At 39.7% G+C, this 16,403-nt stretch overlaps 1 protein-coding gene across 1 annotated transcript; it reads left to right on the top strand.

Annotated features, from left to right (window-relative positions):
• Window positions 1-7,299: 7,299 nt before the first annotated feature.
• On the top strand, window positions 7,300-15,668 carry LOC309653240 (uncharacterized protein). Its single transcript, XM_082447804.1, has 2 exons — window positions 7,300-8,863; window positions 12,629-15,668. Exon 2 carries the CDS (start codon window positions 14,975-14,977, stop codon window positions 15,554-15,556), a length of 582 nt encoding a protein of 193 aa, XP_082303930.1. The 5' UTR covers window positions 7,300-8,863; window positions 12,629-14,974; the 3' UTR covers window positions 15,557-15,668.
• Window positions 15,669-16,403: the final 735 nt, after the last annotated feature.

Here is a 16,403-nt window from a genome sequence, read left to right as displayed (position 1 = left end):
GTTTCCCATTGATTCTGAGGTAGAAGAGATAGTACAGAGCAAAATAATGTGGATGCTGGAGAGGAAATTGGAGTCAGGAGACCAGACATATCCCTGACTATAGAACCTCGTTTGAGACACTCCCTTTGTTCTGGCCTGAGCCCTAACAATATGATGTTCTATACCAGTAGCCTGAGCTTTGGGTCAGAAAACTCAGTTTAAAGCTGGATATCACTGATTAAAGGTTGCACAACATTTTTTGGTCTGAAACTCCATGTGGTAGGCAGGATTCTAAGATGATCTCCAATGATCCTCAAACTTGTATAATCCCCTCACCTTTGAGTGTGGGTGGAACCAATGAATATGAAGAGATATCACTTCCATGTTTATGGTATGTTATATTGCAAAATGGAGACTATCTGGTTGGGCCTGACCTAATCAGACAAGCCATTTAAAGCAGATAATTTTCTCTGGCTGTTTACAGGAGGAGAAGTCAGAGATTCAAAGTACAAGAAGGATTAAATGTGCTGTTGCTGGCTCAAAGAAAGAGGGGTCCACGTGACAAGGAATTAGAGTTGCCTCTAGGAACTGATAGCACCCTGAGCTGACAGCCACCAGACAGCCAACAGATATGCACTGTAGTCCTTGACCTTTGTGACAGTTCCAATGTAGCACTGCTGGGTGGATAAGTCTATCTGATTCTAGGTTCATTAATAGGAAATGCGGTGCCTGTAGATCTAAGCCACTTTCTCAATATCACTTTTACGAGGAATAAAGTTGATATATTCTCCTTATTCTTTTTTCATATTTCTTAATTGGTTTAGAGCTCAGATGTGGAACAGTGATGTATTAGGGGTGGGGGAGCCCTTAGAAGCCCAAGCATTTGGAGCAAGACCATAGGAATAATTGGGAGCCAGCAAGACACAGAAAGGTGAGAGAACTGTGGGCCAATTGTAAGACCCACGTATGAGGGCAGAGCAGAACGTGTGCTCCATAAGGGCAACTCACCACCAAGAGTTTTGAAGGGAGTGGGCCTGGGCTGTGCAATTAGTTTCTCCTTCCAGTCTCACTAATCAGGTAAGTCGTTCCTGTGATAGAGAAGAAGTGAGTGTATGGAGAGGCTAGAAGTGTTTTGGTCATGGATGCCCCTTTATATAGAAGAAGTTAACAGGAATGTAGGATTAGAATTCCCCAGGACAAACCAATGTATGGTCCAACTGACTAAGTTTCTGCCTACTAAATAACTATAATATTCTAGGCCTGCTTTCTTTAAATAATTCCCAAATTGCCTAAATGGCATTTATTTTGTGTGTTCCTCGATCATTCAGTCACATGATTACAGTCAGTCTCTTAGTTTTCTGCCACAGATAGCTAACTGCTTAGCATGGCCTTTGATTTTACACGTTCACCCTCCGAGGGCTAGTTCACCTCCAAGAACCCTAGGACACCTCCCTGAGTTTTGTTATACTTCCCTCCGGTCTCATTTTAAAGAACACAAAATTCCTGACGACAGGCACATGCCTTGTTACAACAACGTGGGCAGAATTCCGCCAACCGCCCGGGTCCCAGTCTAGTGCCTCTATTTCTCCGGTGGCAGCCTGAAGAGCAAATGTACTCTGCTTTCAGCGAAATCCAGGGTGTGGATGGATGGCTGTGAAGAGGCATTTCCGGTGTGGAGAAACAAGCCTGCGCCTCGCGGTTGCCATAGAAACCTGACGTCAATATGGCGACCGTGACGATTTTTTGTTACAGACGGACGCTGCTTGATGAGAGAAGCAGGTCCCGCCTTCAGGTTTTTGGGACTCAGCTGAGAGTGTGGGTCCGTGAGGTGGGGGCTGGGCTGCCCTGGGGTGTGGGGAGATTAAGGGACCCACATCCAAGTCACCTCTTTCCCGCTTTGGGGCTCGGTGCCTCCGCTGTCTCGTAGGTAAAGCCATTGGGGTCCCTCCTGGCCCCAGTGGGTGCGGTGTCCTGCTCCAGGGGTGTCCAGGAGCCACTTTCCTTCTAAAGGCAGGGTTGCGGGAGGTGAGACAAGTAACGACTCTCTCTGAGCCTCAGCTTTCCCCTCTGTAAAGTGGAGATAAGAATGCCCTCCCCACAGGGTCGCTGTGAACATTCAGTGATAACACATGAATAAGCCAGCGGCCCTGTGGTTGTTGCGGGATCATGAGTGCCTGTATGAATTCAGACCACTTCTTATTCCTTTTTAACATTTTTTGTTTTTTGTTTTTAAGTAGTAGATAGAGGAATAACTGAGAAAAAAAAGAAAAGCCCTGATGAGAAGCCCATTGTAACATTGGGTTGTTACAATCACTACCCAATTGTTTCAGTGTCATTGTCACTAACCCAGTGCCTACCACGGTGCGGGGCACATAGTTACACCAGTAAAGCTAAAGCATGGTGATTGCTGGATTTGTCTCTCCCTTTGCAGATCCTCATGCTGGTGGCCTTGCTCATATCAGGTGTCTGAAAGAGGCAGGTTCTGAGCATCTGTGTCCTGATGGCTGCTGGAGCTTCTACTCCAGGTTCAAGGGCAGCAGTCCTCAGGAAACCACAACACGTCACATCTTTAGTTGGATATGACACCTGACTCAAGTGAGTTCATAGATCTGAACAAAAGCATGTTGTAGAATAGCTCCTGTGAGGTTCACAAACTAGCCTAAAAGTAGGGAAACTACTTTGATCTCATCTTGGAAGAAGAGGTTTAGCAGGTGGCATTTAATTCCATCAGCAGCTACATGCTTTGCAGTAGCCCTGATGCCCATCTTAGAGATGCTTTCTTTGAAAGCAATTAATTGTCTAGCTTGAGGAAGGCTCTTTATGTTTAACATGCATGTGCATAAATTTATATATATTTTTCTGACTGTATAAATAATAATCAGTGATTCCTATATATCTCTCAGATGGTTGTTGAAATATGCCATTGGTTCAAAGGTCTTCCTAGCAATTTAATATTGTAATATGGATTCTTCCATGGACACCATGTTTTTATCCATTGTATAATGAAATTTTTAAGATGCCAGGAATTTTTCAACTGTTAGTTAAAATGTCAGTTACAAGAATGTTTGTATTTTCAAAAATATTAATTACCCTATAGTTTGCCCTATTATAATGATACCAAACCATGTCCCCTAAAATAACCATATAGGTTTAAATGTCATTAGTATTATTTTTTCCAGCACATAACATTTTTAGTTCTGTACTACATGGCCTCCCTAGTCCTCCCACTGCCCTGTCCCTAGGCAAAAACAGTTATCTGCCACTATGGATTAGTTTTCATGTCCCAGAAATGTATTTAAATAGAACCAAAGAAGTTTTATTATTTTTTTTTGGTCTGGGTTTGTTCATTCATTGTAATTATTTTTAGATTTGTTCATTTTGTTGCATATATCAATAGTTCATTCTTTTGTATTGCTTAGTAGTATTCCAGTATATGAATATACCACAATTTCTTTTATCCATTTACCTGTTAATGGATGTTTGGGTGGTTTCCAATTTAGGGGTCTTTTAAATAAAGCTTTTATAAGCATTTGCGTATTAGTCTTTGTAGAGACATAGACTTTCTTCTTCTAGAATAAATACTTAGGAGTGCAATGGCTGGATCATGTGATAGATGTGAGATTAACATTACAATAAAGTGACAAACTGTTTTCCAAAGTGGTCACACCATTTTTCATTTCCACTAGCAGTTGTATGAGAGTTCCATCCCCTATAGTCTTGCCAAGACTTGGTGTGTTCAGTCTTTTTAATTTTCGTCATTCTCACAGGGATGTAGTAGTATTTCATTGAAGTTTTCGTTTGCATTTCCCTAATGATTAATGATGTTGAGCATTGTTCCATGTAGTACTTAGTTGATAGTTGATTTTTGGTGTGTGAGCAATGTCTACTCATAATTTTTGCCCATTTATTTGAGTGTCTTTTTCCTTCTTATTGGCTTTTGTGAGATTTTCTATATTCTGGATACAAGTCCTTTATCAGTTATATGATTTTCAAACACTTTCCCAGTCATTGGCTTGTCTTTTCATTCTCTCAACAGTGTCTTTGGAAGAGCAGAAATTTTTACCTTTCAGGAAGTACAATTTATCGATTTGTTCGTTTACAGATTGTGGTATTGATTTATCATCTATGAAATTTTTACCTAATCTAGTGTCACAAGGACTTTCTCTTGTGTTTTCTGGTACAATTTTACAGTTTTTGCTATTATATTTAGGTTTATGATGTATTTTGAGTTGAGTTTTGTATATGGTACTATATATGGATCACAGTTTATGTTTGTGCATGTGGATATCCACTTCTCCAAGCACCATTTGTTGAAAAGACTATTTTTTGTCCACCAAATTACCTTTGTAGCTTTGTTGTAAATCAGTTGTTCACATATGTGTGGGTCTATTTTTTGACTCTTCATTTTGTTCCTTTGATATACATTTTCACCTTCACCATAAACCACACTGTTTTTATTCTTGCAGAATTAAAATGAGTCTTGAAATCAGGTAGTGTTTATCTTCCCACCCTGTTATTGTCAGAGTGATTTTTCATGGTCTAGGTCCTTTTTATTTCCATATGAAATTAGAAATCATCCTGTCAGTTTCTTTAAAAAAACTGTCTGCTGGGATTTTTATTGTGATTTCATTGAATCTGTAAATCAGTTTGAGAATAGACATCTTAACAATACTGTGTCTTCCAAACCACGAAGATGGCATGTCTCTCTATTTATTCAGGTGTTGTTTAATTTTTATGAGCAATGTTTTGTAGTGTTCAAAGTATAGGCATTGCACATCTGTGGACAAATTATTCCTAAGTATCTCGTACTTCTTGTTACTATTATAAACGGCAGTATTTTTAATTAAAATGTTAAAATTTTCATGTATTTTATTTTTGTTGAATTGTCAGTAGCCAAATATTCAACAGAAAGTGTTGGGGAAGCTTTTTGAGTGAAAGCACAGGCTACTGTAGAATGGAAAGTGTATTTGATGCGTAACTTGCGTTTCCTGTATTTCCACATCAGCTTTTACCCATTATTGGCAATCTACTGAAATTATGGAGAAAAATGTCCCAGAGACAATTCTACAAGTCATCTCCAGAAAAATCCATCACTAAAATAGTCCAGTAGCTTTGAAATTTATGTGTGATCAGAAATGAATCTGTTGAATTGTGGGGATTTTCTTCTTTATACACCAGTGAATCCATTCAGTGAATTCCTGGGATATTGGGTGGTGAGAGAGAATGGGGGGGGGGAGGAGAAGGAGGGAGAGGGAAAGAGAGAGCATGTGTGTATGTGGGTATGTATGTATGTATGTACGTATACACTTATGTGTATATTGCTAAAGCTTCCAGGAACCTTTATTGTGCAGAATACTTGAGGTTAATTACTGTGTGTTATGTCAGTTCTATTTAATTCCTATCACATATTGGAATGTAATCAGGGTGGATATTGTTTGTTTTTTCCCAGTTTTACTAGGCCAGCATAGTTACCATGGTGACTCTGTGACTGCAGTGAGATTTGACGCAGTCTGAGCATCTATTTATGATTCTTACCTGAATCACTTGTTGCTATGGTTTCTTTTAAGTATTGCTTTTCCAATTTTGTCATTTCTTCTAGAATTATTACTTAGCATTTGAGTGTAGGGTCAAGCTTTCCCTTTTCCCCATCATTAATTAATTATTAAATAATTGTTTTCGTTTGTATAAGTATGACCACTAAAGTCCTATTTTTCTCAAAGGGTTTATTATCATTAAGTATTTTGATGCTCAAATTGTCCCAGAATTGGCCAGTGTTAGCCCTTCAAGTTGACCTCTGTGTCCATTTGACACCTCCCTCTAATTCTTTGCGCATGTACGTTCTCCTCTATAGAAAAACCAAATCTAAAAAAGTCAATGCACCAAGAAGAGAACACAACAGATGTTAAATTAAATAAATATTATCATAAGCATTAACACTCAAATGACTTGAGGTAGGAGAAGGAGTCATCTTACTTCTCTTAACTGCTGAACATCCTCCTCTTATTTTGATGCAAGGAGATGGAGACATGTCCCACTACCAAATCTGGATGCCTGTACTTAAATCACCACGGTGCAAAGCAAGTACTTGAACAGAAAAACAACAGGGAAGCTATCACACCTCCTTCCTACTCTATCTCGGGGTTGAGTATCACAGGAAGGCTGTTATTGGTTCAGGCCTGGTCACTCCACCACTCTTTGGACCAATAGCTGTGGCTCACGGGCTGCCAGTCCCTCCTCGGCTGCATCAGTGGAGGGTGGGGCCTGAGCTCCTCTCACTGGATACTCTCATCATCCAGTGATGCAAAATTGCAGGTCCTGAAGGTCTGAAGGTTCCTGCAAGGTCCTGAAGGTTCTAAAAATCAAAAAATTCTCGATTGGGAAACAATAAATTGTATGAATCTGAATGAATTCCAGTAGTAATTTCAGAAACCAGTGACTTAAAAAAGTGAATTGTTTCTTGGAAGTTTCAGGTAGCTATTTTGTAATATGTTTGAGTACTCATGTGTGCATTTAAATGACTTAATATTATGGGACATGTCGAAAAAGGTTGAAGAGGGATGTATTGGTGGGCTTATTTGCTTCCTCACTTTATCTCTGGCTATATCACACATAAAGTATCTCTAGTAAATTCCACAACATCCTCCCAGGGAATGAGAATTAAAATGCAAAATAAAATTAATACAAAAATAATTTAGACCTTAAGGAACTCTATAAAGGCTGACCTAGAACTAAAATGACTGTTCAGGTAAGTTATGAAATGCAGTATGGTTAAGGAATAGTCACAATTTTTGTTGGCACAAACTGCACTACAGACATATATTCAAGTAGAACTGATAATGTTTGATGTTTACTTCAACTTAAAAATGTTTTAGTGATGGGCAGTAGCATGGCACAGGTCGAAAAACTAGAGTCAATCTGACTCTTCAGTGCTACAGGTCTTTTCCTGACAAGTGAGTGGCTCTGAAAAGACCCTTTGGTTTGCGAGGCTCAGGTGGTTCTGAAGCAGCTCATTTGAGGATGGTGTACTTGATGACTGCCTTGGTGGCCTAGGACATGGCGTGCTTGCCAATCTCCCTGGGCAGCAGCAGGGGCACGGAGGTCTGGATCTCTCTGAAGGTGATGGTGGAGCGCTTGGTGGAGCTGGCCAGGGGTGCAGCCTCCTCGGCGATGGGCTCGAAGATGTCCAGGCCCTCGTGAAAACCTGCTTCAGCACCCTGGGGAAACAGGTGATGAAACTGTCTGGGCAGCAGCGGCGACAACGCCTTGGCATCTTCTGCTTTGGGCTCTTTGGTTCGGCCTCTATGGGCTCTTTGGTGCCCAGGCTTTCCTCAGAAGAAGTCTCACGGCAAGGCTCGGCCATGTCGGAGCCACCTTCCCCACAGCTCAGAGGGAAGGACAATGAGGCTGCTGAGGGCCAGTGGCCGGGTTTATAATCCCTGCGTTCTCTGATGTCACAGGCAACGTCCATATCTGACTGGACAAAATGCAAGGCAGGGAGGCCTGTCACTAAGGCACCCCATGTCACGTGTCATTGGATGCCACCCTGCTTGGCCTCCCGTCAACCAATCCCAGTGGAAATCTGGTGACCTTTAAACTTTCCGTGACCTGCACTAGAAAAATCTTTGAACTATGCCCCATGTAGGAAAAGGTCATCCGTTCACTTCGGCTGATTTATGCCTACTATTTATGCATGAGAACTTTGAAAAGATGTCACCGAAGTCACCTACATTGAAGAAAAATCAGTTTGAGTTCCCTGAGAGAGTCTCTATAACTCAAACCTTTGCCACCATCAAAATGACTCTGGCCACTTGGGGGCCATTTTTCTCAACACAGAATTTTCTCTTTCCATGGCTGAGCCACCGTGGCTTGAGCAGGAACTCTCTGACTTGGTCAGCAGAGCGCTCCTCAAAATCAGTCATAGGACATAACTGACCAGCCCTTACCTCCAATTCTTATCAAACTTACAGGGAATCAGAAAGAACAGTAAAACCACGTTCTCCAAAGACAGGCCACAAACAGAAATCGGATACTTGTACATAAATACTAAAAATATTTAACATTTAGCAAATTTTAATTTTTTTAACATTACTTAGGTACCCCAAATACCACACATACTGGAATTGATGAAAAAATATGTGTTAGTTGAAAGAAATTATTTTTCTAATTCCCTAGAAACCTTCCGAGTGAGAAGAAACTAATCAGTAAAAGGGAAATATTTAAAAATTAGAAACACATTCCTTTCAAAAACCTACGTAACTCAAGCAAAGTATATCTTTAATGTATTTATGTAAAAATAAATTACAGACATTGAACCAAGAAGGACTTAGGAAGACTTGAAGAAATGGAGGTCTTCAATGAGCTAAGATCCTAATGGTCAGGTTTCCAAGTGTGTTTCCTGTGAGGGCTTCAAGGAGCGGCTAATTCTACTGCTAACAAAATAGTTCCAATCATGAAAGGATAAATGCTATTTTTTATTACTGGTAAATACAATATGATGATCAAACCATGGAAGAAAGTTTACAACAGGGAATTCTTTGGACCATAATGATAGTGTTAACATGAACCCCAAAGCTACAGGAGGACACCTTTGTGATTACAAATTCTCAAGGAGACTTTTCCTGACCCCAAATCTAGGGCATGGTGTAGAATTCTTTTTTTCTGGCATCTTCCCTTTCCATTAGAAAAAGTCCAGTTTTTCATTAAGGGTGCAGCCATTCAAGCAACCACAATTATTAAGGATCTCAATGAAGTATTAATTTCTGTCACTTTTCACACAGAGGTGAGCATTTTCAATAATGTATATAAATAATTTTGTCAAGTTACTTTTCATGTCTTGAATGGAAATTTCCCCCATTTTCTATTCCATTTATTGACCAAAACAGAAGTGTAACTGGCCCTTTAAACTACTCTGCAGCGTAAAAGACAACTAACACTCATACTGGTGCCATGGAGGTACCTCTCCAAGGGGTTGTCCAGCAGGATAGGCAGATTTTTACTTGTCGGCTCAGAACTCTCAAACAGCAAAGCAGAAGCTATGTGTCCTCTTAAAGATTAGCTCTGTAATGGGCATAACATCACTTCTTTCATACTCCATTGGTCAAGGCAATTATAGGCCTGCCAGAGTCAAGAGGCAGGGGAACAGACATGCTTAATCCATCCGAGAAGTGTCTGGGAATGAGCAGCTTTCACAAATCTAACAAACAGTGCCACACAACACATGCTTTTTGAGATGCTGCTGGGTGCCACACACATGATATGTCCGTAGCACAAGGTCCTGGGTTCCTTGGGCCACAGTGTTGTTAAACTATGGAATACTTTCCCACTTGACTCACTCTTATCTGGGTGAACTCCTGCATGCAGTGAATCCCTATAATCCAGGGCAAACCTTTCCCTCTGGTGGCATGAAGTTTCTGACCATTGTAGACATACCATGCCCCTACTCCTGGGCCCCTGGACATAGAAATACAGACACACAGATTGACAGAAAGGAGAATGTTTCGAGTGAGTACATGCTTCAAAGAACTCTACCAGAATCTGGTCTGGATATCAGATTTTAATTTGATTGCCTCATTCATGACCCTAACTCCAAGTAAGATTACATTTGAGGTACTGGGGTTTAGGACTTCAATATAAGAATTTCAGGGGACGCAACTCAAAGTATATGTGATATGAAACCTGAGCTGTAGATTGGCACATGTGCTGACTCTTCCATCATATTGATTATTTAGTTTCCCATTAAGAGAAAAAAGGTGACTTCATTCATCCTCTTTTCACTCCGACTATTCATCGCTTAGTTTAATTTTTTTATTTTTAGCTTCTTACTTCTGTGAAGAGAGAAGATACTCAGTGATTTCAACCCTTAGGAATTGTTTATGACTTTCTTTAAACTCCATTATTAGTTCAACATTTTAAAGGACTGTATTTGTACTTTTAAAATAATTTGTAATTTCTTCTGTGAAGAATATCACTTTGAGCCAAACAAAGAGGCAAAAGCTGGATAATCTGCAAAAATCAAAACTTTCCTTGATGACTAATAAGAACCTGCAGTATAAACAAACAAACAAGCAAAACAACGAAGACTAAACTTTCATTGGGTTACTTGTATGGAAATATGTTAATATAAATGTTTCAGACATTACATGAAATTTCTAAAAACCTTATATGTTCTGGTATAATGTTATAGGTCATAATCCTAGTTATTACTTTAAAATGTATATCTCAGAAATAACTAATTTTCTTGTCAACTGCATTATTATGAACTTTCATCAAATCTTTAACCGTGGTCATTTTTAAGTCTTTTGTCATTTACAGACAGTTCTGGGTGTACTCTGATGCTTTTGCAAATATGTTCCTATAAAAGGGTTTCATCTTCAAGAAATTCATGGAAAAGACTCTGACAAGTACAGGTTTCTGGTAACTGACTGTACTGCTGAACTGAATGAATAAGCATTTTCAGAACTCTAATGAATAACTGATGAACTCATAAAAGTGCTAACAAAAGATCAAGATGAAAAAAAAATTAATTACATGGGACTGAGTGAACTGATGAGGATGAGTATAATTTGTGTGACTTTCTGTTTGAATTAAAAAAAAAATCCCACAAGGACTCAGAGGCAAAGAATATACAAATCAGTTTTCACTGCAAAGTAAAGCAGCTGTTACAGTGGAGGATTACTGGACCGAATGTCAATATTATGACATAGTATGAGTGTGTTTCATGTTAGGTAATTGCAATCATTGTTGCTTTTGTTGTGGTCAGCCATGTACAATGCTTGGTGTCAGTCTATTTATCTCTTGTAAAAATAAAATACAGTGTGTGTGTGTGAAAAAAAAAAAAAACTTTCCTTGAACCCATCAGAAGAGGGACAGGAACCTCCAGGAGAGACAAATCTATGTAGCTTTAGCAGAACTGTATGAACTCAAGAGAAAGGTTGTGGGCAGGGCAAGAAACTAGAAATTGTTTTCCTAAGTAGTGCAGCACGAAGGGAGGAAACGCCTGATCCAGGACTGGGTACAAATTTCTTTGTTTGTTTTTCAGCCCATTGTGGAAGATCTCTGATGAGCCATTATACTTCCAGAGTTCTCCTTGGGAAATTAGAGTAAGGATTTAGGATAATTGGACCCCCTTCATGAGGGTCATTAGTTAAAATTATTCGGGAATATTAGAAAAATCTCATTAAAGAACTTGAAAAAAAAAAAGAATTTTCTTTCCAAGGTGATCAGGAAAATTGTCAGGAGATCAACTACAAGTAAATCCCTCTGAATAGTGCCTTGAGATCGTCATACACATAGGGGACAAAACTTTGGGAGCCAAAGCCTCTTTTGAAACCATGCTCATTTCAAAGATAGAACTGTAAACCAGTTGGAATGCACAGCGTAAGTCATTTTATTTCCATCATGCTCACTACCGCTGCTTCAAAATCCTAGTGTTTGTCCATATGACATACAAATGTTTTGCCAATCTTGATCTTGCATACTAGTCTCATACATATTGTATTATGTGAGAAGTTATTTTAAGAAAATGAATCTGTTGGGACATTTTTATAGCTCTTTGGGTGTTTTGCACCTAAAATTTCAGAAATAGAATAGAAGGATTAGTGAAATGCCATTTAAAATATACCATATAGACAGTGAAGACTGGGAGTGCAAAGGTGAATGACAGATATGAAATCTAGGATAGAGAGAGGAAAAATGGGTTTTGATGTTGAAGACTGGAAGATAAAATGAGTACATCTGATCATTCACTTCAGAAGGTGATTGAAGAAAAGGGGCAATTATGATCTAATGGTATGGTTAACAGTAAAGATTGAAGTAAGGTCCAAACTTCCAGTTTTAATTAAATAATTCGCAGACATGTAATATACAGCATGGTGGCTATAGTTAAATACTGTATTGTATATTTGAATGTTGCTAAGGAAGTAGACCTTAAAAGTTCTTATCACAAGAAAAAAAATGTGTAACTGTGTGTGGTGGTGGCTGTTAACTAGAATTATTGGGGTGATCATTTCATAATATATACATATATCGAATCATTATGAAACTAATGTTTTATGTCCATTATAGCTCAATAAAAAAGACTAATTGAGGGAAACAGGTTTACTACTTCAACAAGAAATTATAAGCAACCCTGGAAAATAGTATTAATATAGCAAACATATCCCAATCAAACTTATTCAACATTATCTTTGTTACAGAATTCATTGAAAACATAAGAGAAAAGCCAAACATGGTACAGAAATATCAAAATCAAAAAGTTCAAGAACAAAACCTATTCCCCGTTCCCTAATATCTGGAGATGCTACTCTAAGTCATTCAGATGAATCTGATTCTATTCCTTCCAAGTTTGTAATATATTCTTTGTGAAAATGCAAACATTCATTATATGAACAAAAGATTAAAGAAATTTTACATAACCAATGAGATATAGCTGGACAGAGGATTGGTGAACTAGAAGACAGATAAAATAATAGAAATAATATAGAATACTTCACAGAAAGTAAAAGGAAAAAAAAAGGATAAAGGTGAGGCAAAGAGACTCAAGGAATGGAGTAAGTAGGTGATAAGTATCACATAGGCATTCCAGAAGCATAAAACTGGGTGAATATTGGAAAAATACTATTCAAAGGAAAATGGCTGGTAATTCCCAGAGTTAGGGGGAGCCATAAGTTCCTCCATTCAGGAAGCAGACCTGACAAATCATAGTAAACCTTCAAGGTAACCCTAGAGATCAAAATAGCAGACAAAAAGACGCAGTGCCTAAAAAAGGAATACCAAATAGTGTGGCTGCAGACCTCTTTGTCTTAATAAATCGAAGCCAAAAGCAAGTGCTGAGAGAAAGTAACTGTCATCCTAGAGTTGCATATCTAGCCAAGGTATCATTTAATAGTGAAGCTATGCTACACATGAAGATGGACCTCCCCAAACCACACTCAAATGTAGGCTTGCTCCACCGGCTGCTGAGAGTACAGTCAGGTGCTAATCCTCAGCCATTGACCCTTTCAGATATTTCCTCAGCTTCAGAGAGCTAATTTGCCCAAAGTTAGGGACTTCCTGAGAAGGTCACATCCAATGTCTGAACAAGGGGAGGGTATAAATATATGTCTCATCCCATCCTCAGATGGTAATCCTGATTAACATTCCCACATAATTAACCCCATCTCAGTGCTGGCTTCCTTCTAGAGCTTAACTGAGAAATAAAGACTTTTGAGAAAAATGAAATCTTATCGTGTTTACATCAACTGACACCATGTTAAAGGAACTTCTAAAGAATGTAATTTAGGAAGATGGAAAAAGATCACGGCAGATGATCTGAGATGCAGGTAGGAATGTTAATAGAATAAATTAGCAAGTAGAGGTAAATGTAAAACAATGACTGTACACAAAAGTTGCAATAATGATTACAGTTCCTTTGAAGAATCAAGTAAACAAGACATAGCTAAATACTGCAGTTATGCAACACTTGGATGATAAGAGTGTCCAATGAGAGCAGCTCACGTCCTGTTCACTGGTTCGGCCAGTGATGGACTGGAAGCTTGTGAGCCACAGCCTTTGGCCCAGTGTGGGAAAGTGGCCAGGGAAAAACAAATAAAAGCATTCTTGGGAGGTTCAGACTTGGAGATTGTGGAGGAAACTGGAGGGGTTCCTTCCCTGTTGTTTGCTTGCTAGCTTGTTTTTAATCACTGTAAGTTAATGATTTGAATTCAGAGATTGTACTGTATGTGTCTCTTGTCCCTTGTATACAAGTAAGGGAAGGATTTGACTACTAACACATCAAGTGGGATTTTTGTATTTTCATTGGTAAATGGGATTCTTTAGAAATAAGGAACGGCAAGCTTCCTTCACTGGTTTTATCACCATATTACATTTTCTGGTAATAAAGATGAGCTTTCCGCTTTCATAATTGGAAACATTTCATGAGCAGTAGAAATAGCAGTTCTTTAAAAGTGCAAATGGACACAGCTTTGGAATCTTGACCATTTCAGATGAAACCACATTGATGAACCACCCCCCCCTTTTTTCAATTCTTCTTAAGTCATTTTTTGATTCCAATTCTGCAATTTATTGGTAAGGAAACACATTAAAGAAATGCCTTTGTCTGTATTGTCATGTGTTCTTGCAAGAAATACGCTTTTATTTTAAAGAACTTCCCATTTATTCCTTCCATTCTTCCTATGGTGTTTTCTTAGAGAATTAATCATTGTTTTCAATCAACAACTCTTACGTTTGTTCACAAATTCAAGCATGTGGGGTATTTTGAGGACCTAAGGAATGTTAAGAAAATTTTATATTTGAGAAATGTTTAAGTATTTTTACTAATTTTAAAAGTATTCCCATTTCTGTTTGTGTTCCAACTTTGGACAATGTGGCTTTGAGATTCCAATGTTTTCTAATTCACTGGGGGTTTTGATCGTAATTGGAGGCAGTAGGTGGTCAATTATGTCCCATGATTTCGAGGAGCACTCTGCAGACCATGTCAGAGACTTCCGGCTCAAGCCACGGAGGCTCAGCCATGGAAAGACAAGATACTATGTGGGAGTAAAATGGCCCGCCAAGTGGCTAAAGTCATTCTGATGGCGGCGACGACTTGAGTTAGGGAGGTCAGACTCGCTCAGGAAGCTCAAACTGATTTTTCTTCCGTGTAGGTGACTTGGGTGACATCTTTTCAGAGTTCTCATGCATAAATAGTAGGCATAAATCAGCTGAGGTGAACTTTGCCTACATGGGGCATAGTTCAAAGATTTTCTGGTAGAGGTCACGGAAAGTTTAAAGTCACCAGATTTCCACTGTGATTGGCTGACTGGAGGCCAAGCAGGGGGCCATCCAATCACAGGGGACATGGGGTTCCTTAGTGACAGACCTCCCTGCTTTGCATTTTATCCAATCAGATGTGAGCATTGCCCGTGACGTCATAGAAGGCAGGGAGTAGAAGCCGGGCCAAGGGACCTCGACGGCCGCACTGTCCTTCCCTCTGAGCTGCGGGGAAGACGATTCCGACATGCTTGAGCCTTCGTCTGAGACGTCTGAAGAAAGCCCGGGCACCAAGGAGACGTCTGAAGAAAGCCCGGGCACCAAGGAGACGTCTGAAGAAAGCCCGGGCACCAAGGAGACGTCTGAAGAAAGCCCGGGCACCAAAGAGACGTCTGAAGAAAGCCCGGGCACCAAGGAAGCCGAGCCGAAGAACCCGAAGCGCCGCTGCAGCCGCCGTCGCCGCTGCAGCCGCCGCCGCCGCCGCCGCTGCAGCCGCCGTCGCCGCTGCAGCCGCCGCCGCCGCTGCAGCCGCCGCCGCCTCTCTGACGGCTTCGACAGCTTTGCCACCTATTTCGGAAGGGTGCTGCAGCGGGTCCAGGAGGGCCTGAGCCTCTCGCAGGAGGCCGTGAACGTCATGGATTCGTTCGTGAAGGACATCTTTGAGCGAATCGCCGACGAGGCGGCGCGCCTGGTCCGCTCCAGCAAGCGCTCCACCCTCACCTCCAGAGACATGCAGACCTCCGTGCGCCTGCTGCTGCCTGGGAAGAGGGGCAAGCACGCCATATCCAGCGCCACCAAGGCAGTCATTCGGTACATAACCGGCAAATGAGCTGCCTCCGGACCACCTGAGCATCGCAAACCAAAGGATCTTTTCAGAGCCACCTCAGTTTTCTTAATAAGAACTGTATTCTAACAAACTTTGATCGACTTTATTTTTTAAAGTGTGTCATCCTGCTAATTTTTAAACATCTTTTTTACCAAGAACTAAATATTATCAACTACATTTTAATATATCTATGGTCTAATTTGCTCAAAATGAAATAGTGAGTTTTGTTCAATAATGTTGCATTATACCACTTTACTAAAGAGTGAGTTCTTTTATTTTTCTAGGTCAACCTTTCACAGGGTCTGTAAGATAAAGTTATTTACCTTTTTCACTCTCATTTTCTCATGAATGTATGGCAAAATTTTCCAGAGATTCATTATGTACCGTAATGACAACAAATTAAGTGCAGGAACATGTATGAGAATTCAACAGACATATTAGAAGAGATATTAAGGAGGTTTTCTTTTTCTTTTTTTTAATTGAAGTATAGTTGATTTACAACGTTGTATTAGTTTCTGGTGTACAGCAAAGTGATTCAGTTATACATATATATAATCTTTTTCATATTCTTTTTCATTACAGGTTATTACAAGATATTGAATATAGTTCCCTGTGCTATATTGTAGGACCTTGTTGTTTATCTGTTCTATATATAGTAGTTTGTGTCTGCTAATTCCAAACTCTTAATTTACTCCTCCCCCCTCCTTTCCCCTTTGGTAACCAGAAGTGTGTTTTCTATGTTTGTGAGTCTGTTTGTTTTGTAAATAAGTTCATTTCTATCATATTTTAGATACCACATGTAAGTGATATGATATGGTATTTGTCTTTCTTTGACTTACTTCACTTAGTA

The sequence above is a fragment of the Balaenoptera physalus genome (assembly GCF_965194825.1).
Source record: "Balaenoptera physalus genome assembly, chromosome: X".
Taxonomy (NCBI): Eukaryota; Metazoa; Chordata; class Mammalia; order Artiodactyla; family Balaenopteridae; genus Balaenoptera; species Balaenoptera physalus.
This window is presented reverse-complemented; position numbering and strand designations above follow the sequence as displayed.

Bases quoted from the DNA above. Each gene is read 5' to 3' on its own strand.
- LOC309653240 (XM_082447804.1), top strand. From the start codon at position 14,975: ATGCTTGAGCCTTCGTCTGAGACGTCTGAAGAAAGCCCGGGCACCAAG.